Below are 24,146 nucleotides of genomic sequence, written 5' to 3' on the forward strand. Positions count from 1 at the left end.
CTGGGCTGTGCTGGGCTGGGCTGTGCTGGGCTGGGCTGGGCAGTGCTGGGCTGTGCTGGGCTGGGCTGGGCAGTGCTGGGCTGTGCTGGGCTGGGCTGGGCAGTGCTGGGCTGTGCTGGGCTGGGCTGTGCTGGGCTGGGCTGGGCAGTGCTGGGCTGGGCTGGGCAGTGCTGGGCAGTGCTGGGCTGTGCTGGGCTGGGCTGGGCAGTGCTGGGCTGTGCTGGGCTGGGCTGGGCAGTGCTGGGCTGTGCTGGGCTGGGCTGTGCTGTGCTGGGCTGGGCAGTGCTGGGCTGTGCTGGGCTGGGCTGGGCTGTGCTGTGCTGGGCTGGGCTGGGCTGGGCAGTGCTGGGCTGGGCTGGGCTGGGCTGTGCTGTGCTGGGCTGGGCTGGGCTGTGCTGTGCTGGGCTGGGCTGGGCTGTGCTGGGCTGGGCTGTGCTGTGCTGGGCTGTGCTGGGCTGGGCTGTGCTGGGCTGTGCTGGCCTGGGCTGTGCTGTGCTGGGCTGTGTGTCTCGTATTGCACCATTTCCTCATTCTCTCACACAGCGCCACGGCCTGTGATGCTGCAGAGTGCAGTTGGGAGGTGCTAGACGCGCTGGGCTCCGGCGGAGGAGCGCCGTTTATTACAGTGTTGGAGAGCGGGGCGGCAGGCAGGAGGGGGATTCAGCCTCGGCATCTCAGCTGAGAGACAACGAGAGAGAGAGAGAGAGAGAGAGAGAGAGAGAGAGAGAGAGAGAGAGAGAGAGAGAGAGAGAGCGAGCGTGTGTGTATGTGTGCAAGCGTGGATTGCAGCAGCGCATCCATACCCTAGTACCTACAGCCAGTCATGCTGTGAAAAGCTGTGCCTGTCACTGCACTCTAGTGTTGTCTGATTTTATATCCATATAGAGAGAGACCTACACATACATATATTTATATTTTGTATCACTCGCTCAACTAAGACGGAGGCTTTGGCGTGTATTACGAAGAACAGTGACATCGATTATGGCATTGGTAATGGAGCCTATCAGCAAATGGACACCGAAGCAAGTGCTCGATTGGATGAAAGGTAATCGAATATTTTTGTAATATGTATATTTAGACGGATATATGCGATTGCATTTATTTAAGTGGATATGTATCTTGTGGAATCATTTGCAAATAATCTGTCGTCTGTTTGACTTGATGCTGATTTAACATGGTAATGCCAAGTTGGCCAGTGGAGTACAGAATAAAAAATGCCTGCGTGTGGCATTCGGATTGTACACATGTCCTCCGCTGTGCACAAACCCGGTTTCATTTCGGAGTAAATTGGCCTTCCCCCATCTCTCCCCCTCTCTCTTTCCCTCTCTGTTTTTTTTTTTTTTTTTTTTTTTGCTGTACTACACCGCTGCACAGTCACTGCCGGCTGTGAAACTGTTGCAAATCAGTAGGGAGAGTGTGCATCGTGATTCGGATTGCCTTGTATGATCAATGAGCCCCCCCCCCCCTCTCTCTCTCTCTCTCTCTCTCTCTCTGTGTGTGTGTTGTAAAATATGGATCAGGTGGGTTAATGCGGCGACTTGTGACCAAGTGCTGGCATAATTCCGCCAGATTTGCTTTTGCTTTATCTCTTTGATGGATTTACTAGTTGAGTTAAATCGCAACAAGAAAGGCTTCAATGACAGAAACACATCTGCAGCTGCCTATCTCTTTCTGTGTGTGTCTTTATATGGTATCGGCCGCTTTGGTTCATCCGATTATTTTGCTGATCATAATTTTTCTGCTCTCCCTCTCTTCCCCTCTCTCCCTCCTTTATCGCAATCCTATTGCACTAAGCTTTAGCACCATGGACAGTGCAGGCTCGCCTTAAATGGAAGCCGTTCCAGATCTTCCTAATTTTCTCATTACTGGCTTTATTGGGGGCGACCGCAAACACAATTTAACAGCAGTCATAGCAGCCTGACGCTGGATAATTCAGTTAGCCTAACGGAATGAAAAGTGATAATTCGTGTGGCTTACTCCTCGTTTGGCACGAACGAAATAATAGAAATAAATACATACATACATACATACATACATACATACATGCATACATACATACATACATACATACATACATACATACATGCATGGATAAATAAAGTGGGCTATTTGGGTGGGAAACGGGGGAGCGGATCTAGGATCCTAAACTTGAAAGTGCTTCAGAAGAGGCAGTGTTCAGAATCCTGCCCTACTCCATCTCTCTCTCTCTCTCTCTCTCTCTCTCTCTCTCTCTCTCTCTCTCTCTCATTTTCTCGGTCTCTCCCTCTAACTCCCTCCATGTTTCCTGGGGGGAAACCCGCATTATTTTCTCCCCGCCGACAGTTTGAATGATCTGAATGGGGCTGTTTAGGTTTCAGCAGCGGGGGTGTCAGAGGGGCTGTCGGCATGTGGAGTGATCAGCTCAGATCCTTCTCAGTAAACCCACAGATAAAGTAGGTCAGGATGCTGGAATGCATCATTGTCATCACCATTATTATTATTATTATTATTATTATTGTGCCCTGTAGTGCTCAGGAACAGGGAATAGGGCTGCCACAATCCTCACATTTGGTTATAGTATTTGGAGCAATGAGAAGCCATGCCTGCAAGCCCCTGGCTAAAGTGCCCAGCCGTGAGTTTTATTGGCATCGGACATCGCCTCCGGGGACGAGGATGTCGCTTAAGCCGGATGGGTTTAATGAGGTTGTGGTGGCGGCGGTGGCGTAGTCGCAGCCCGCTGTCCCGCCCTGGGTGCGCTGGGACTCGCACATTCCTGGACAGGCAGGCAGGGGAGAGCTCAGGGACAGCCTCTGTTGCAGCCCTCTGAAAGACAGGAGAGAGAGAGCATGGTTGGGTGTGTGTGCATGCATGTTCTTGGGCAAAGATGACGACTGCCAAGATGTGTAAAAAACATAACAAAATAAAAACCCAGAAGCTACGGGCTGCGCGTCGTGCGAGAGCTGCTACGTCGTTTGCATCGGCCGTAAAGGTGTTAAACTATTTCATTATGTGTGTTTACTGCGGCTGACGAATGCACTTCAAGGTGTTCATTTTTCAATATGTTTAATCAAGCAGGAGCAGAAATTGCAGTTGCACTGATCCTGCAGTTTTAATTGTCTCTTGCACTTTTGGGAAAACAACTTAATCGACTTAAATGTTCTGCAATAATTATAATCATGGAAGCCACAAATATCTTCCTATACACACATTCTCGCGCGCACGCACACACACACACACACATACATATATAATATAAAATATTAATATAAATTATATCTCAGTATACCTGTAATTCTAAAGCTATTATTAGTATCTGGTTTACGTAGACTGTAAAAATATATGTATTAGTATTATTAATAGAAATTCGCACAGGCTAAATTACACATTTTAACTATATGAATAATACAGTTTTAGATTTCTAATCATACACAAATGTGGAATTCATACGTCATAGAAGACGTTCAGTATCACGTAGACGTATCAGTTGAAGTTGATGTTCTATATGACACAAGCACATGTGAAAGTTTTTTCCCTGCTGTAACCACTAAAGCCAGAAATGAGAAATGGCGGATTTTGTGTTTTCTTATTTCAAGTCACTACAAACAGAAACACCTCAGTTACAGCAGCAATTTTGAATTACATCATCATAAAAAAAAAAAAAAAGTTTGTCAAGGACATTTCCCATGTCTAATAAACGAAAATAATATTAATAATAATTAATAGTAGTAGAAGTAGTACTGTTGTTGCCAAAGATTGATTTGCTTTCCAAATCGTTTCTTCACTGCTCTGTTCCGTATTTCAGAGTTTATATTGCAAATACAAAGTGCTCTCAATGTTATTTCTCTATAGCCTTTTTGTAAGTATAGCGTTATCATGTCGATTCCAGAAATAACCCTGTCGGGAAATAACCTAAATTACAAACCTTTTTCATAAAGATATTTCTTTATTTCCGATACTTAATTTCTCACACGAAGCTTACTTTTAATGGCCACTTTTGTGTTTGAGGTCGGTTTCAGACCAGACTCACTAGGCGATGCTGAATTGGTTTTGCACGCTCCGTCTCCAGTGGCGGCCCCTCACCAGTCTGTGACCAGTCTGTGCCGTTTGGGTCGATTTGAATATATAGGCTATGTATAAATACATGCAGAAAGCCCAAAGCCCGCTGGCCTCACTCCAGCCAAAAACCTCGAATTAACACTATAATTAAACAAGCAATGTAATCATTCGGTTATACATGATTCATTTTTTTATGTGTGTGTGTGTGTGTGTGTGGTGGGAGATATCTGGTACAAACAATATCGTGATTACCTCGTTACGCATGCGCACTGCAAGCAGAGTTGCCGGAGAGGACTGGCGATATGATAACACGCCGTCCGCCAGCCCCGGCCAAGCTCAGTCACGACGTGCATGTCTCCCGGCAGCTTGTTAACCCGAGCTGGGATTTTCAGAAGAAACACTAATGCAGGGATAGAAATAAGCAGTTTACGAGCTCCACGCTCTTGCATAAAATGTAGCCTACATTGATCAAGCTGTAATGAATGGAACAAATACGAAATACAGCATCTAGATGTATACAGGGTATTACAGGTTTTGTTCGTTTTTATTTTTCATCCCCGCACGATACTACATATTTATCAAAAGCATTATCAGGCAAATACCCATCAGATAGAGATATTAAACCTAAAAGGACTCCCAGATGCTTCCCATGCCCCAAAAAAATCAGAGTCCTCTCCAAGGGCAAGACACAACCCTACCCACCACCCGTTTTGGCAATGCAGAGAGGCCCTTGAACGACGTTTAAAGTGGGGTTTACACCTGAGAAAATAAATGACGGGAATAACCTGCTTTGCGCTCAAAACGGGGACAGAGATTTTGTCCTATTAACAAATCACAATGCAGGAAAAGGGAGATTATATTATTATTATTATTATTATTATTATTATTATTATTATTATTATTATTATTATTATTGTTGTTGTTGTTGTTGTTGTTGTTGTTGTTGTTGTTGTTATTATTATTATAACGAGACAGTCCCTCTAGATAGGCCCAATTATATCAAATCAAACGACAGTGAGTACAGCAGCTCTTAAATCCCCACTCCAGGAAAAGGCAGAGAAGGCTTTGTAGAAAAACAACACAACTACTCTTATGATGATGATGATGATTATGCAGTGAATTGAAAATGCACATAGCTAAGCTAACTGTGTTGTAGCCACACGTTATAATGTTTTTTAATTGCCCACCCGATTTCAGAATTTCAATAGCTTAACACCTTAATGGAGTCCTGTTTGCACTGGCCTGGTTTTCAAACAACTAGAAACAGGTGCCCCAGATTTGGAGAGCAATCTTCCCAGGGAGAAAGACTGATGAAGGAGCACCATCTGGTCTCGCTCCATGTGTCAGAGCTCTGTGGAACACAAAGCAATGCAATGCCACTTTCTCTTAGTTTTCCTTTTAAGTGTTTACTCAGTTTAAGACCATAGTGTTGCACAACGTCCATCTGAGAGCAGCACGCTAGTTAAGGGAAAAGTTGTGGGGGTATGCTACTGTCCACAGGCCCCCAGATTCCTGCTTGTGAGGTCACTGTGTGTGGGTGTGTCACTGCTGCCTGCACCTCAGCTACACCTGTGCACCCAAGAAGTTGCAAAAATGCTCAGTCTGGGAGGTTAACCAATGTTCAGGGTGGATTTATTTTCTTGCTGGTTGGTTTTATTTGTTTTTTTATTTTATATATTTTCCAGGAGTGCATTTCACATTTAAAAAAAAATAAAAAATAAATGAATCACTTTGTGAAGTGAGAAAAGGAGGAATGTAAACACCTATACTTCATTTGTTTAACATTACTTTATGCAGCATTGTGTTGGTTTGTTGGTCACAAAGCAGCTGGACCAGTTTAAGGAGGGGAAAAACATTTAAATCCACTAAGTCTGACCAAGAACCAGGGCCCCATTCTCAGCACGGGTCCCATACAGCTGTGTTATTGCTTAAATGATGCACAATCAAGGACTTAGTTGCCAATGAAGTGCTGCACTGAAGCGGACAGGCCAATAGGCAGCAAGTCTATGGCCCTGGATATAAACACACTAGCTCTTTCCCTGAAAATCAAAATTCATAAATCAACTGCAATGGCTCACTGACTGCCAGAGGCTGTCCAAAGGAAATCCACCCATCAATTAATGTTTTCTGAATCTGTGCACGTCTGGTGGGTCAATGGCTTGATCTAAGCTGGGCCTGGGCAAGCCACAGGGTGTTCTGCTGTTCACTCTGCCTGAATTTGTCCCTTCCTGATTGGATCAATTATTTCCATTCATTGGTGTAACTTACCGTTGCTTATGTTTGTTTGTTTTGGATCTGAAACCATTGGGGATTTAAAGGTTTCTGTGAGCCTTGCAAGACTGTGGCTTTCCAGGCCCCTGGCTTGGTTGTGATTTGTTATTTTGCATTCTCTTGCTTAATGGCACCACAGCTCACAGTGTCTGGGGGCTTCTGTGACATCCCACCTCGTCTCTCTGCAGCTGGACTGAGATGATTCTGTTTAAAGACAGGTTCATGTTTTCAGGGGAAGCAGTGTGATTCAGTTGCTTAGTAAAAATGGACTGGATTTGTACGCCTCCTTCCACATTCTTTGAGAATTTGGATGCAGGTCTAGTGACACACACATTCAATTACAATTGTTTTTTTAATGTTTTTTTTTTTTATGTTTTGGAGTGTTAACAGAACAACAAAGCCCAGTTCTGAGATCAGCATGGTGTGATTTTTTTTTTTTTTAGTTTTCTGCTTCTTCTTCTGCTTATTCTAGTAGAAATTCTATTAGGAGCTGTCAGTCTGGCACAACAGGGACAAGTGATGGAGAAGCTCCACTTGTTAGAAATTGAATTGTATTCCCTGTGACTCCTGAACAACCAAGCGTCAGGCACAATGCCCCTGAACCATCACCAATTAAAGAGAAGACAATCTCTGTGCACGATGACTCACTTTGTACTGCCTTCATCTCCCTATCCTTCTCCACATCTCTCTTCCTCAGTGCATCTTCCTTTCTCCATCTCTGTCCCTCTCTCTTTCTATCTCTCTCCCTCTGTCCTTTTCTCTATCACTCTGTCCCCCTCTTCCTCTCCTCCTCCCACTTTTCTAACCCTTTCCTTTTACCTCACCCTCTCTCTTGCACTCTCCCTCTCTGCCCTTTTCTTCCTCTCCCTTTCACACACTTTCAACCTTGAAATAGTGTTGTTGTCACGACTAAATCACCACAGCAACAGCAGCTTGCCGGAGGAACACCTGATTATAATGACCCGGCTAATGGCAGGAGGAGAGCGATCGGTCCTCTACTGGCTGAAACTCTCCAACACAGCAGAGCAGGGCTGCCCAGTCCTGATGCCCACAGTCTTCCAGCAGAGCTCTCAATTACCTAATCCAAATGCCTTAATTGGATTTGTATTTACATGAATTAGATTTTAATTGGTTAATTGACTTTAAGATTCTAAAAAACAAACAATAATAATAAATAAATTAAATAAATTGTAGGTTTCCAGTAAATCCAAAAATCCAAAAAAGGCAAAACAATAAATCACAATTTGAAAGGTCTAATTCAGAGGTTCTCAGGGGTCCGCGAGGGGGCGCTAGGGAGTCCGCAGCAAAATCCCCCCACCCCCCGCCAGTAATTTTCAGTATTATAAAAAAAATACATATTTTAGTTGATCCATTATGAAAGAACGTAGAGGCTCATCCATCTCATTATGAGTGAGTTGAACTCTTCATTGAATCTGAACTTGTCAGTTAAAATAAGGTATTATGTTCTCTATTTTTCTTTTTATTAACATAGTATAATGAGGCAGTTGCTGCATTTTTTGTAGGTGGGGGTCCTCAGCCAGAATCTGGTTGGCAAAGGGGTCCTTGGACAAAACAAAATTGGGAACCCCTGGTCTAATTGACAAACAGTGTAGTGCAATTAAATGATCAATTAATTAAGGGGCTGCTGTGAGTGTGCTCTGTCTACTGTCTGTCTCTTTGGGGTGGGTGCAGAGAAGCAGCAAGTAAGAAGGAGCCTATGGCTAGCAGGAGAGAGGACTTAGTGGTTTGTCTCGTCATGTGTGGTGGAGGAGCAGGAAGCAACTTGACAGGCCCTGGGCTGGCACAGGGTTTCTGCTAATCATCTTGTTTCAACTCCTGTGAAATGCTATTAATTTGAATCAGTCCCGTGGGAAACAGACTTTGCGATAAACCTGAATTTGATTTCTTTAGTTGCATTATTTGATTTGATTTCTTTTGAACCATGAATACATTGCAGCATCAATAAACTGTGTGTTTGCCTGGTGTTGACAGGGCAGAAGTGAGTGAGAGCCACAATGACGCAGCCCATCACTGAATCATTCTTGCATTGTCTGTATCACAACATATATGCTGCTGTTAAATTGTAATCAACAGTATTTAATGAATGCATAGACAGACTTCACAGTGTTTCCTGAAGCTGAGTGTCTGTGTGTGTGCTGCAGGAAGGGACACTGGTGTGTGTTCAGTTTAACAACCGATGTTTGTTTATTGCACAGGACACAGTCAATAGGATCTGCCTTTGTTTTTTATTTCCTGGAAACCGGGAAAATAAGATCTACACTTAAAAAAGAAAAAGGCTTTAACCCCCCCCCCCCCACCTCACCTCTGACTTCCACTGTCACAGTAACCTGAGACATCCAGTGGTTGATGCCTTTCAGAATGACTGACAATAGTTGCCAGTTGCTCACTAGGGGAGAAGAGGGTGCGCTGTCTCTATGGGGTTCGGAAACTGCATAATCTACAGTACTGGATGCAGCTTGTATGTTGAGCAGCGATTATAATTTCGTCTCCTTGGCACATTTTCCTCTCTGCAGTGTGAGAGGGAGAAGGGACTCTCGAATGAGAGCTAATGCAGTCTGTAAACTGATTAGTTTAGAGGCATTGATCTCTTTCTCAATAATTACACGTTTCAGCTTCGAGGGAGCCGCTTCCAGGCTAGACTGTTTCTGTTGTTGTTATTTTTTGCCTGTATTTTAAAATGTATTTTATTTAGTGGAGAGCCTGGCATATTTTTTTATAATATTAACATTGCATTCAAGGCTTACCTTCAACCCCCACCCTTCCACCCCACCTTTCTCTCTGCTCTCTCTCTCTCTCTCTCTCTTCTCTCTCTCTCTCTCTCTCTCTCTCTCTCTCTCTCCCTCTCTCTCTCTCTCTCTCTCCCCTTCCTCTCATTCGCCCATCTCTCTGATCTTTCCTCTCCACTCTGCTGTTCTCTCTCTCATTATGGTATCATGGACTTTGTCTGGGGGAACACCTCATATGCTTTGCATATGACCGTGAGCAAATAAATCATTAAATCAGATTGTACTGCTTAGCAACAGGACTTTACCATTGAGTTAAATAGCCTTCCTTCTTTGCTGGTGGAGTGCAGAACAGTATGGCAAACCTGGGAGGGGATTCCCAATAGAAAGCTGATTCTCAATGCCTGGAAGTGTTGCCTCAGGCCATAGCAAATCAAGCACAGCCAGTAGAGCGGACTGCAGGAATGAAGAGACCTTCACCCATGACAAAGCAATTTTTGTCAATGAACCTGTCTTTAATGCTGTACTGTGACCCAGTCGGCTGGTAGTGCTGAACGGCAATGCAAAACAAATTTGTCTAAAAACACTGAAATAAAATGGTGGTCAAGGATAGAGCCGGAAGGGGTTTTACAGCATTGTTCTCTGCACTGTGAGAAGTCTTCTGTGGTCATGAACAGCAGGGTTGTGCAGGGCTGGGCTGTGCAAGGGGACGATCACTCAGACATTGCGATCCATGGTGTGGCCAGCCTGTGGACTGAAGAGGGACCCCCTCCCTCCCCCTCCCCTGCACAGTCCTGATTCATGCCTTTTGCATTTACCCATGGGAACGCCAGAGGCCAGGCCTTCTTCAGAGCGTTTACTAAAAACAATCCACAGGCTCCCGTCTGATTATTAATGAGAGTGATTGCCTGCAAATTCAAGACTGGTTCACAGTCCATTAGCCAGGGAGCCCATCACCACTCTGACTGTCGGAGAGAGATTGCTGCTTGCCGGGGGGGGGGGAGGGTTGTGCAGCCTAATTCACTCTGCATGTGTGTATGTCTGTGTGTGCATGTGTGTGTGAATGTGTTTCTGAGCAAACCAGGTGAGATGGATCTATCCATCTGTCTATTATCTAGTCCCTCTCTGAGCAGGGAAATCTGTGCTGTCATAAAATAAAGTGAAATTATGTTTCTCCACATTCCGCGGTCCGTCCTGTACCTTCTGTAGAATACTCAAGACCATCTTCTGTGGATTCCAGCCTCTGGAAGACCCACCTGATCCTGTCAGTACACAAGCTCTGTACTGTGAAGCTTTTGACATCACTGAATTACATATTTTTTGTATATTTGTCTGTAAAAACAAAACCAACGAGTAAATAGATAGGTAGATAGATAGATACATAAATAATGAGAGAAGAATGATAAACCAGCAGAACATTATTTTCCTGTCCTTTGCTTTCTTATTAGTAACGTCAATGCTCCTTATTACTCAGACACCACGCACCCTGCTTTGTCACATCAGTCGTGAAGGAACCTACCCCTGCACTAATTATATGATGTTCAGCTGTGAATTATCATTCAATTAGGCCAGGGTCACTCTCCCTTTCCCATTCGAGCCGTGACCACTGCAGGGAAGAGCAGGCCTGCAGGGAGGGAGGGAGGGGTTCCTCAGGAGATGCTGCAAAATGATTTGGAAATGCTGGAGTGTACCGTTAGTTTGGAGGCCGAGCCTTGGAGCTGTGTTCGTCTGTTCTGGAAGCACTGTCTCTGCCTCTGTCTCACCTGATTCTGTGGACAAGGTCAGCATTGCTGGGGAATGTCTCGGATAACAAGCTGATATGTGATTGTCGAATCACCACAGTGCTCTCCTGCAGCTGCTTTTGGTACTGGATACTCCCCCCCTCCTCTCTCTCTTTCTTTCCATGTCCATGTTTTCAATCTCATTCTCTCTACTCTCTATGTATAAATATACAGTACATGGCCAGATGTATGTGGACACCTGCTCATCAAACATCTCATTCCAAAATCATGGGCATTAATATTAATCTTCTAGGATGGCTTTCCACAAGATACTGGAACATTGCTGCAAGGATTTGCTTCCATTCAGCCACAAGAGCATTAGTGAGGTCAGACACTGATGTTGGGCACTTAGGCCTGGCTCGCAGTCGGCGTTCCAGTTCATCCCAAAGGTGTTCGATGGAGTTGAGGTCAGGGTTGTGTGCAGGCCAGTCAAGTTCTTCCATACTGATCTTGACAAACCATTTCTGTATGGACCTCGCTTTGTGCACGGGGGCATTGTTATGCTGAAACAGGAAAGGGCCTCCCCAAACTGTTGCCACAAAGTTGGTAGCGCAATATCATCTAGAATGTCATTGTATGCTGTAGCGTTAAGATTTTCCTTCAGCAGAACTAACCATGAAAAACAGCCCCAGACCATTATTCCTCCTCCACCAAACTTTACAGTTGGCACTATGCATTCGGGCAGGTAGTGTTCTGCTAGCCAGGTGGTGAAACATGATTCATCACTCCAGAGATTGCGTTTCCACTGCTCCTGAGTCCAATGCCAGTGAGCTTTATCCACTCCAGCTGACGCTTGGCATCATGCATGGTGATCTTAGGCTTGCATGCGGCTGCTTGGCCATTTCATGAAGCTAACAAACAGTTATTGTGCTGACGTTGCTTCCAGAGGCAGTTTGGAACTTGGTAGTGATTATTGCAACAGAGGACATATTATTTTTTCGTGCTATGCACTTCAGCACTCGGCGGTCCCATTCTGTGAGCTTGTGTGGCCTACCACATTGCAGCTGAGCTATTGTTGCTCCTAGATGCTTCCACTTCACAATAACAGCACTTACAGTTGACCCCCTGGCCGCTCTAGCAGGGCAGAAATTTGAAGAACTGACTTGTTGGAAATATGGCATCCTATGATGGTGCCACGTTGAAAGTCACTGAGCTCTTCAGTACGGCCCATTCTACTGCCAATGTTTTTCTAAGGAGATCATATGGCTGGGTGCTTGATTTTATACACCCATTAGCAATTGGTGTGCCTGAAATAGCTGAATCCACTAATTAGAAAGGGTATCCACATAACTTTGGCCATGTTGTATATATATATATATATATATATTATTTTATTTTATTGTAACCACACTGTTTTCTCTTTCTCTCTCCTCCACATTTTTCCTGTCTCCCTCACTAACTCTCTCCCACTTCTGGGCTCCATATCTAACTCCCACAGCCGCCCTCCTCTCTCTCGCCATCTCTTTCCCTCTCTAAATTCTGTCTCTCTCTCTATATATACACTCACCTAAAGGATTATTAGGAACACCATACTAATACTGTGTTTGACCCCCTTTCGCCTTCAGAACTGCCTTAATTCTACGTGGCATTGATTCAACAAGGTGCTGAAAGCATTCTTTAGAAATGTTGGCCCATATTGATAGGATAGCATCTTGCAGTTGATGGAGATTTGTGGGATGCACATCCAGGGCACGAAGCTCCCGTTCCACCACATCCCAAAGATGCTCTATTGGGTTGAGATCTGGTGACTGTGGGGGCCAGTTTAGTACAGTGAACTCATTGTCATGTTCAAGAAACCAATTTGAAATGATTGGACCTTTGTGACATGGTGCATTATCCTGCTGGAAGTAGCCATCAGAGGATGGGTACATGGTGGTCATAAAGGGATGGACATGGTCAGAAACAATGCTCAGGTAGGCCGTGGCATTTAAACGATGCCCAATTGGCACTAAGGGGCCTAAAGTGTGCCAAGAAAACATCCCCCACACCATTACACCACCACCACCAGCCTGCACAGTGGTAGCAAGGCATGATGGATCCATGTTCTCATTCTGTTTACGCCAAATTCTGACTCTACCATCTGAATGTCTCAACAGAAATCGAGACTCATCAGACCAGGCAACATTTTTCCAGTCTTCAACTGTCCAATTTTGGTGAGCTTGTGCAAATTGTAGCCTCTTTTTCCTATTTGTAGTGGAGATGAGTGGTACCCAGTGGGGTCTTCTGCTGTTGTAGCCCATCCGCCTCAAGGTTGTACGTGTTGTGGCTTCACAAATGCTTTGCTGCATACCTCGGTTGTAATGAGTGGTTATTTCAGTCAAAGTTGCTCTTCTATCAGCTTGAATCAGTCGGCCCATTCTCCTCTGACCTCTAGCATCAACAAGGCATTTTCGCCCACAGGACTGCCGCATACTGGATGTTTTTCCCTTTTCACACCATTCTTTGTAAACCCTAGAAATGGTTGTGCATGAAAATCCCAGTAACTGAGCAGATTGTGAAATACTCAGACCGGCCCGTCTGGCACCAACAACCATGCCACGCTCAAAATTGCTTAAATCACCTTTCTTTCCCATTCAGACATTCAGTTTGGAGTTCAGGAGATTGTCTTGACCAGGACCACACCCCTAAATGCATTGAAGCAACTGCCATGTGATTGGTTGGTTAGATAATTGCATTAATGAGAAATTGAACAGGTGTTCCTAATAATCCTTTAGGTGAGTGTATATTCCCTGTCTCTCTCTCTCTCTCTCTCTCTCCATTTATCTCTCTAAATTCTCTCTCTTGCTTACTGTCACAGGTTTGGTACATCTATGAAACCATCTCCAAACAGTAGATCTCTGCTCCTCTTCCCCTCTGTCCCTACCCGAGGCCCCCGAGGCCCTGAGCCTAACCCCACATTGAGATCACAGCCACTGAGCCCTCGAGCCCCAAGCCCCCAAGCCCCCAAATCCTGCCCAAATCCACTTTTTTACCTTTTTTTAAAGCTTCTTGGGCAGGAAATGCAGGGATCTACGCGCAGCCTTTAGCGTGAGAGAGAAACTACAGGATATTAGATCACTGGGATCTTTGGAGTCTCGGAATGCAGTCTTTGCTCTGGGTGTCGTCAGCCACCAGAAACACTCTAAATAGACATTGTTGATAAAGCAGTTTTTGATTAATTAACAAGGTGTGGTGAATGAAGTGTGTAAATAGACAACATAGTGTCACACACATGGGGCGGGTTGTGAATACATACAGCTACATAGGACAACATATGCCAGCCAGCTGCAACTGTGCATGGCTCAGAATATGGATTGCGTTCCTGTTGTCAAATGCAGGTGCTTAATCCTGAAGAGGAGACATGTTGCAGGAAGCTGGTGTCCCCAGCCTGTGCGATTCGAAAAAAATCTTCTTTACAGACATGCTGCCCCCCCAGTGGCAAGAAGAAGCTTCTCTCTGCACCCTTGCTGATTGCTAAAGTTGTGTGCACAGACACCGTCTGCCACTGGTCACACGGGGCATCCTCCAGGCAGCAGCAGGTAACATTTTCAAACATCCCAGTCTGAGAATCTGAGGCCAGGGGAGAGCTAGGAGCAGCTCTGTGTGGTGACACTGGGCCGGTTGGAGGCAGTCCCAGTGGCCCACTGTCAGACTGCCCGTGGTATCTGGAGAACAGGGGAATTAAAAACATTAGTAAATTATTATTTAATTTAAGGGGCAGACAGAGAAACTGAGAGCTGGGTTTGAACAGTACCCACAGAATGGTACAGTACAGCAAAGAGCACATTATAGTAGAGTTCAGCACACTACAGCACGGCACGGCACGGCACGGCAGAGCAGAGCACAGTACAGTACAATACAGTAGAGTACAGCACAACACAACACAGCAAAGAGCACAGTACAGTAGAGTACAGCACAGCATGGCACAGAACAGCATGGCAGAACACAGTACATTACAGTACACTACAGCACAGCACAGCAGAGTACAGTACAGTGTAGTACAGTACAGCACACTATGGCACAGCACAACTGCAGAGCACAGTACAGTACAGTACAGTACACTACAGCACAGCATGGCATAGCATGGCACAGCACAGCAAAATACAGTACAGTAGAGTACATTAGAATACAGCACAGCACAGCCCCTCCACCTCCAATCACAGGATCTGATTGGAAAGTATGGAAAGGTATCACTGGTAATTCGCTCCTTTAAAGAGGGTTTGTCTTTGGATTGCTTAGCAACAGTTGCCAAGCATTCTGGCCAGCAAATACTGTCAACTAAGGCCCACCACGGACCCAAATTGGATTACTGCGGCGAGCAGAGAGCTAACCGAGTTCTGCGAGATAGCTCATCAGAGCAACAGAGACGGGAGTCCTGACATTAAGAATTGCCACGGCAACGGTACAGTGTGAGGCTCTCGGTTTTCCCTTTATTGGTTTCCGAGGAGGGGCTGTAGCTGTGGAAACATCCACTCGGGTACTGACACCAGAGGGGGAAACCATAACACAGACTCAGACACACAGACACACACTACATCACTGTCAAAAACATTAATATGCGTAAAAAGAATTTGTGCTTTAAATGCAGGTATAAATAACAAATACAAAATACAGATCCGAAAATTACGAGTTACCACTCATATATTTGTGAGTTGGTTAGAGCTTTAAATCCCTGTCAAAAATACGTCACAAAAGTCACAGGCCGAGATTGTGGATTGTGGAACAATCGATGGGGATTTAACAGCGCATGCTTTCAGCTACGGAATGCCAGTGTTGTGACGTGAAAATGCTCATGTGAAATGCTGATGCTAATGCTGTTTTTGTGTGCTTTGTAGTAAATCATTGCCAATCTCGTCAAAATGCCAATTCTATATGCTAATTGTAAAACAACAGTATAATACTGCACATGTGCAGGGCATACAAAATTAAAATTCCAATTATGTTCATAGGGAAATATTTATAGGGAATTTGACTTTCTCATGTGGAAACCTTTCAAACATTATGTTGAAACTTTAAGGTAAAAATGAAAATGATGGAATAAAAAAATAACAAACTCAAACAAAATCATTTTCAATTGGATGTATAAAGATTATTACACCATGTTGACTGCAAAATACCTTTACTGTATTTTACAACCGACATTTAATAGTCGGTGTAATAATTTGTATGCATCCAATTAAAAACAATTTTGTATGTGTAGGCTAGTTTGTTATTTTTTATTTAATAATTCCATATTTTGTTATCTTAACGTTTCTACAAAATGTCTGCAAGATTTCCACCTTTGAGGAAGTCAAATGAGCTATTAACTTTTCAAAAGACATGGCAAATGTTTGGTTTGTGAGCCCTGCACATGCATAGTTTTTACAATAAGCACATAGCATTATCATTTTGACAAGATTGGCATTGACTTATTAAGAGAGAAAAAAGCTAAAGAAAAAAGTATCGGCATTTCCCATGAGCATCTGCCTGTCACAACACTGGCGGTCCGTAGCTGAAAGCATGCGCTGTTGAATCCTCATCAATTGTTCCACAATCCACAATCTTGGCCTGTGACTTTTGTGACGTATTTTTGACAGTGATTTAACTCTCAATCCAACTCACAAATATACGAGCGATACCTCACAAATATGCGATGATGTAGTACTGTCTTGCAAGACCACAGGGATAATAGTGAGCACACAGGATGGGGAATATATGCAGAGGTTCCACGAGCTGAACAAGGAGAGCAGCAGGAGACAATCAGTATTTTCTCTGGGGCTGTGAGGCAGACTGTGGGAGAGTATTTATCTTTTTACAGCCTATTTTATTAACTTTCATACTTATTTAATAGGTAAACCAAGCCCCCTAATGGCAGTGATTTGTGAAAACCTGTGCGTATATGGTGCACGCTGGGCATTGACTCACCTGACACGGGAAGCAAAGAAAGCATAGTTTTTCAGGGCAAAGCAGGTTTCCAAACTGTTGCCTGAAAACACCACCATGGCAGTCCCTGGGAATACTCCCCTTCCTGTCCCCTATGCCACACTACAGCCTGTTTCCCATTCTTTTGCTAGGCAGTGGGGCTAGCCGAGGGGGTCATGAGAGGTGAGTGCATCACCCTCACTGCACACTGTGGGATAACCAGCACGACAGCACTGGGGAGCTGCGAAGGGGCTGGGAGGCTTATATTGACTGATTGATGTTCTCTGATTGGTTGATTCTCCTGCTGGAGCGAGGAGGACGAGTGATGGTGGAGTGTCCTCAGTCCTCTCTGAATCTAGTAAAGCCCAGTCTGTGCATCGGCCACCAGGATTCACCCTTGGTTAACCCTTGGTATAATTCATGGTAAAATCACAGGTCAGGGCAGAGCATGGAGAGGTCAACCATTAGAGACAAACAGGCCACAGCAAAGTCCATGTATGTCAGAAATGTGAAATAAACAAGGGGCGGTGTGGGAGGTTGACCAATTTCCACGCAAATTGACTGTGGTAAAAGGGCCCTGGCTACCTGGACGCTATCCAAGGCTATGCTTTATTGTAGCCTGGCTGATTCTGAATCTGAGGGCCAAGATCCTGCAACACTGGGGCTGCACCTGTTGGATGTGTGCTTGTCTGATTGTGTGGGCTTGTTTTTGTTTACCTTCTCTGTTTTTAATTTTCTGATTTGGTGTGTCTGCTGTCTTTCTATAGATAAGGAAATCTGCTGGGAGCTATAGAAATTAAATACAAGGAGAAACGTAGCTGGAGTCATATTAGCTTTGTATGTGACACTACTTTTTGCATGACATATAACTGGATATGCATTATTTCTATGGTAATATGCAGACTAATATCAGTGATTGTTTCTAATCGGAGTAGTAGCAGTAGAATGTAGTATAGGAAGTAGTATGCATCAGTAATTCTATGTAAAGGTAAGTAGGCTAGAAGCTGCAGTATAATAGTAGGTATGTGCATGTTCATGATAGTATGTAAGTACTATATATTTAAGTATTATTATTGATCATATAGTGGAAATAGCCCCAAGGGTCATTAAGCTGTTTTTACATCATAACCCCTGTATGATATGAACATACGAGCCCAATAAGGAAAATACAAATTATTGTAGAAGGCAGCTTAAAAGTGTCATTAGTGAACAAGAAACGACATACAGGACGATGGAATAAATATGAGGCTGTGACACTATTGTCCCCTACGAGATTGTACTGTGGTTTACTGTGGTAACAATACAGTAAGATGTTGAGTGATCTAGCATGGTAAGTACATGGTAAATCATAGTTTATCATGGTCAAAATCGGGTTATAAATGGTAAAGTGTAGGCTATCACTACACCATGTGCCAGTGTTTCAGTATAAGTCTGTCATTATCTGTGTTTGTGTGTCAGCTTGTTTTTTCAGTGGCATTGTCTGAATTTTTAATCTGTTTCAGTCAATCATTCTGGATTAGATCAATGGATAAAAAAAACCTTTGGTATAGGGGTTAGTATCACTTTACTAAGTTTCATCTGTCGGAAAAGCTGTGTCAGTAGTTGTCAGGAGTGAATAATAATAAGTTTAGGAACATTTATTATTATTAGTATTGTTGTTGTTATCAGTAGTAGAATCGGTAGTAGTAATAACAGCAGTAGTAGTATATAATGTTAATGACTGTTAAATAAAAAAGTGTTTACAGAATATGGGATAAGCATTCGGTGGAGTATAGAAAATGTATGTATCTTCTAATTGTGAAGACAGGTAGGTCCTGTTGCTTTAAGAAACATTACTTAAGTCTTGAAGGAAACTCTCAGACATCTGTCTCTTGTGGAGGTTCAGGATGTTGGAGCTCAACCATTTTCAAGATGGCAGTTGATTGATTTAGCTTCGACATGTTCAAAAAGACTGGCAATATGAACAAAGCTTAAATAAAAGAGCTGGAGCAGTTGAACAGCAACATGTTCTTGTCATCTGCATTTCTTCGAAGTTCACAAAATAATGATCTAAAATGAGAGATTAATTCACAGAGTAGACTCCAACAATAGTTCAAGGAATGGATAAAGGTAGCCTAATGTAGCCTATGTGTCTGTCAATGTTTCGTAGTATTCTAACAGGAAATCAAATACTTCATGCAGTTTCAGTACCACAATGTGTAATCACAGTGCAGGACATCAATGTGAAGATAATAAAAATTAGGAGACTGTTAATTTGTTATTTGACCATTAATTTAAAGGAAGGGCATCTGTTCAAACAACATCCTTACTGGAAATTGGCTCTCCAACATTTGGAATGAATTGTGCGGGTTCCACCATTGTTGTCAATGTGGGTTTTTGGTGTTTTCTTTTGATTATAAATTAATAATTATCGATTCTACCTGTACAAAACAAAGTAAATATAATTGGTATCATGGTGAATTAATTTATGAAGTTTGGTATGTGTAATGCAAGAAATGTAGGAAGAGTTAATGTTGACCATTACATAATAATACTAATAAAATAATAATAATAATAATAATAATAATAATAATAATAATAATAATAATAATAATAATAATAATGATCTTGCAAGAGAACATGACCCTGCATCTTCTCACATGCAAACTAATTAATACAAATCTTTTAACTTATAATCACAATATAATTCATTAATTTTAAATCAGGTGCTGACCTCTGCTGTCAGTTTTGGTCCTTAAACTATGCAACCTGTAACACACATGCGTGGTATTAATAACTTGATACCGTTCCTGAGATATGGGTCATATTAACCAGCTAAAGACAGCTGCAGAGTACTATATACAGAGCAATAATCCTAGGAAAAACAAATACATTTAAAAGATATTTTAATACTATAGGAACCTGTACAAATAAATAAATACAAAATGGCAGGCTCATTACCTTACAACCTGTGCTTTGTGATGTGTACCCATCAGCAGGGGGCGATACTCACTTCTGGTCCTGCAGAGACACAGGGGTGCTTCTTTTATAATCTGAGCTCTTTAAGGCAGTGCTTGTCCGCCGTGTGTCTGGAGAGAAGCTGTATGGCGGCAGGCTTTACCAAAGTTCCGGTGTCTCTAAAACATCAGTTGCTGAATACCTTGTGGCTAGACCGAATCATAACCTTGACCCCTCTGCAAATGGCAAATTACAGAGTTGTACCCTATTGCATTTTGCTTTTGAAGAAAGTGGCATCTGACAATACATGAAACCACGATAGGGTATAGATTTGAAATTTGAGATTCACGGGTAAGTCAAAGTTTTGGTTTGTTCTATCCCTTGGACTGATTAAGCCCACAAACTGGATCAGTTAAGCAGTTAATGGTTGAGATGGAATAAAGTTCAGAAGACACCATGGCTCTCCAAGACCAAGGCTGGCCAGCTTTGTCTCAATGCCCTAATTCATTGACCTAAGTGGATCTGTCTCATCTTTGCTGTTTACAGACTTACAGACACTGAGGGTTGTGGAAACAATCACAGTTTGTCAAATCAAGGATGGCTTTGGGTGTGTAAATGTGGCTTCAGAAAGTCTTCTGATGTTGTTTCATGTGAATCAGGGAGATGATTAGGCTACCAAGTTAAGGGTTTTGATATGCAGTAGTGTTATTCTGCTTATATTACAAAGGACAGACATATACATTGCATCTCTTCAAGCCCCAATGGTGTCCATTATCAAAGTATGCACACGGCAAGCAGAGGGACACTGTCCTCCACACCGGCAGTCTTAATTAGAGCATCTTCAAAGACATCTTCACATTAACAAACAAACACGGAACAACAATTAAAAGGCAAACCTCAATTCCCAGCCGAGGAATTCCAAATGAATGAAAGAGCAGACTAGCCAGCCTGGTCTCTGATAGTCCCAGAGCAGGAAAGTCTAATCTCTCAGTCATACTTCCAATTCAAATGCAAATAATTACTCACTTGTGCTGGGATTATTAAAGAATTTTTGGTTGGTGTTGTTTTGTTTGTCTGTTTGTTGTTTGTTTTTTGTTAGGGCTAGCTGTGCTCAGGCCTGGCAGGGCAGTACTGGTGTCCTGATCTTGTAGGGCTGCAGAGACCTCCTGTGCTCATACTGCAATCCTCACCTCTCCCCACGAATTGATGCAGTTTCTGTTTGTTTCATTGAACAGATTACGCATTGTTTCCCAGGTTTCACTCATTGGTCCACACAAGCTGCAGATCTGGACTAAAATGAGAGCCACAGTGCTTCTTGACAACTTGACTGCACTGTTATTAGGCACACTGACCACTGTCTCACTGGTGCATTCTGGTCTCTTAGAAAGTGTCCTTCGAAGGAGTCTGTAGCCTGGCGGCAGTGTCTTATACGATAAGTCGCAGAACGCTGCTCTTGTCTCAGAGCAGCAAGAGCTGTGGGTCTGTTCTGGGTGTAATAACTTTGTAAGATATAATGGTGAAAGTGCCTTTTTATGAGGGGTCAGAAGAACAGTTTGAACAGCGCATGGGAAGAATGGGGCCATGTTGTTGGGGATGGTCCGATCTCTGGGAGGGGCAATCCTGTGGCCGCACTGGGGTCCCCTCCCTGCTCTGTTAGCACAAATAAATTAAAAAAGCACTGTGGCAGAGGCAGCCTCTCCCTCTTCCTCTCTCTCTCTCTCTCCCTTTCACTCACACCTCTGCCTTGCTGACGTCAGGTTGGCCAAGAAAGGCATCACAGAGACAGTGATCAGAGCTGACATGCCTGAGCGGAAGGGGAGCAGCTGGGTGCGGTGTCGGCAGGACCGGGGTTCTGGCTGGCAGTGGGGTGAGCGCGGCAGATGTTACCGAGACACAGCGGAACCTACAGGCAGTGCCCAGCCGGGATGTGTAGACAATTCTGGAACGCTAAGAGCTGCCAGAGAGAGAGCACTCAGCTGGAGAGAACTCACAGCAGGGGCGCTGCAAGACACACAGACAAGCACACTGACTGGCAAACTGTGTTTTTCTTTTGTGTGTGTTTGTGTTTTTTTTATGCATTTAATTTTCAGGAGTGTGTGGCGGCAGCAAAATAGTACATAAAATCAGCTTGCAAAAGCTGAATGTGCAAGGCTAACCAAAGAGAAAATGTACTTTGATGTTTTGCAGAAAGGTTAACAAAACAAAAGTCCTTTGAAGTGAAGCTTAATTTGCACAAAAATAGACGACCAAAGGAAGGGTGGAAACAAAGCTCCTTGGAGGAGCGCTGACAAAATACAGACCTGGGAGTGTGAGAGGAGGGGGTGAGCAGGGACAGACAGAGAGAGATGGGCAGGGAAGAGGGGAGCGATGGAAAACCGTGGAGAAAATGACACAAAGGTAGATGCAGAGTCAACTGCCAGTTCAATGGTACATCTAAAAGCTCCAGGAATCCGACCCTTCCAGGACTGGAGTTGCTGACAACAGGTGACCCAGCCTCTAACCAACAATGCTGGACGTGAGGAAGGTTCTAGATCGACTCTGTTTCGCAAAGTCCCTTGCTAGCTGATCTCAGTCCCATCTCCCCCTCCCTTACCTCAGCCTCTACTTGCCGTCACACAGCCAATGCAGTCAACCCTACCTGTCACAGACACAGAGGAGCCCCAGCTGGTTAGCTAATGTGGGTCAGCTGTTCCTCTCCCTTCTCAGTTACCTCGGAGTGGCACAGTATCGCTTATTTGTCATCCCCTCAGCCCCCCAGTCTTTTCAAAGCCCCGTCTGTCAGTGTTGATGAGGCTAACTGAGAGAGGTGTGAGGGAGACATTTCTTAGCGCATTGCCTTTGGTTTGGCGTTCAAGTGTCTCTGCCAGCACCATGGAAACAGTTTTTTTTTTCTTTCCACTCGAGGTCAGATAAAATCTAGTGTTACCCTGCCACTACAGCTATTGTACTGTGTGAAGCGTAGCTATTGCAGCGAGATAACCTGATTTTCTACAGGCCAGGAACCAGAGCCCAGATCAGTGGATCTCAAAAGGAGGATATTCTGATGTAGTCCAACACAGGAGCTATCCAGCTCCCTAATTGATTAATGGAGCTGCAGAATGCTCAACTAACCAGTTTGGGGAACAGTGCTTATAAAGCTCAGCATTCCAATGCACTAGAAGGCTCCTTATTCATAAGTCGGTCCTGTGGTGTGGTGGTCTCTGATATGACTTAGGCAGGGCTCCTGTTGGGTTATTTTTGGGAGCGAGTGCGCCTCTCTTTAGCTCATGACGTGATTACTGTTTTCCAAGCACCTAGGGTCTTTGTCAATGACAATCTGGGCCTATTTTTAGGCTTGAGTGTCACAGGGGCACTCCTCCTTTTAGAAAATCATTCTGCAGGGAGGGTGAGGAATGATAGCTCTCCCAGCTCCACATTCAGACTGGTCCCTCTGGAAACTGGGAATATGTGACCTGATTGCGTGTAGGAGGCCCATATTTCACTCCTCAATCCCGGACGTGAGGTTGATTTAATTAAAATGAATTTTCAGCTTGCTCTGTCTTCAGCGAGGCGGCAACTGAGGAAGTAGAAGTAGGTCAGAGCGGCAGCAAGAGCCGTCCCTCGGAGGGCCGCCATAGCTGCAGTGTATACAATCGACTGGCTCACTCTTTTATCTTATTTTATTTATTTTATTTTTTGAAAAGGCGGCATGGAGAAGACCATTTGGCTGAAAGGCCATCTGTCTGTTAATTTGGAGGAAAGGAAGAGGCAAGAGAGACTGCAGGATTCACAGGTGTCCTTAATCCGAGGCCTCAAACTCAGTTGCTGCTGGCGAGGTCACAGTATCTTCTGGTTAGACTTCCATGTGGGGCTCTCTCAGTGACTTCATTAATCTTCATTATGTTATAATGTATAAAACATTGTTTCAAGGCCGGTAACAGTTGAAAAAGTGCACTAGCTGTAACTTCGTCTTGCAGGCTGGAGAATGGTGTGAAGTCTGTCCGCTAATCAGAGGAGCTCAGTGACTGGGAGCCAGGTGGGTTGGAACTCAAGGCAGAGTCTGAGAGCCCTACCTCCTGAGGATGATAGCTGTGGCCAAATAAGTACATAATTGGTTAAAATACATTATTTAGAGACTTGGGAGGAACAGAAACCAGAAGGCATAAGGGCCTCCAGGACTGGATTTTTGAGTGCCCCTGGGCTACTCAGTCTGTGAGTCTTAATTATTAAATATTTCTGAAGACGGACTGTACAATTTAATGTTTCTTCTTCTCACGTTCTTGGAATGGAGTGTGGAGTGTAAGTGAAATTAAAGATGGCTGTCTTAATACAAAAACAATACAAAATTACTCCCCCACACACACACATACATGCACACACTCAGCTCCAGGTGCCCTCAGATTATATTACAATGCATCCTTCTTTGCTGAGCTTTTGATTAAATTATTTTTTACTTGGTAGTTTGTTGCTGTGTTATTTTTCATTTAATCACTATTTGTTAAATTCTAAATGTTAATTT

At 43.9% G+C, this 24,146-nt stretch overlaps 1 protein-coding gene across 1 annotated transcript in view; it reads left to right on the top strand.

The window, feature by feature from the left end:
- Positions 1-465: 465 nt before the first annotated feature.
- LOC136760082 (connector enhancer of kinase suppressor of ras 2) overlaps positions 466-24,146 on the top strand; it is a 111,018-nt gene continuing 87,337 nt past the window's right edge. The window contains exon 1 of the mRNA XM_066715329.1: positions 466-1,045. Within this exon, the coding sequence (XP_066571426.1) occupies positions 982-1,045 (64 nt within the window). The 5' untranslated portion in view covers positions 466-981. The remainder of the gene's footprint in view (positions 1,046-24,146) is intronic.

The sequence above is a fragment of the Amia ocellicauda genome, chromosome 10 (genome assembly GCF_036373705.1).
Source record: "Amia ocellicauda isolate fAmiCal2 chromosome 10, fAmiCal2.hap1, whole genome shotgun sequence".
NCBI classification, from domain to species: Eukaryota; Metazoa; Chordata; class Actinopteri; order Amiiformes; family Amiidae; genus Amia; species Amia ocellicauda.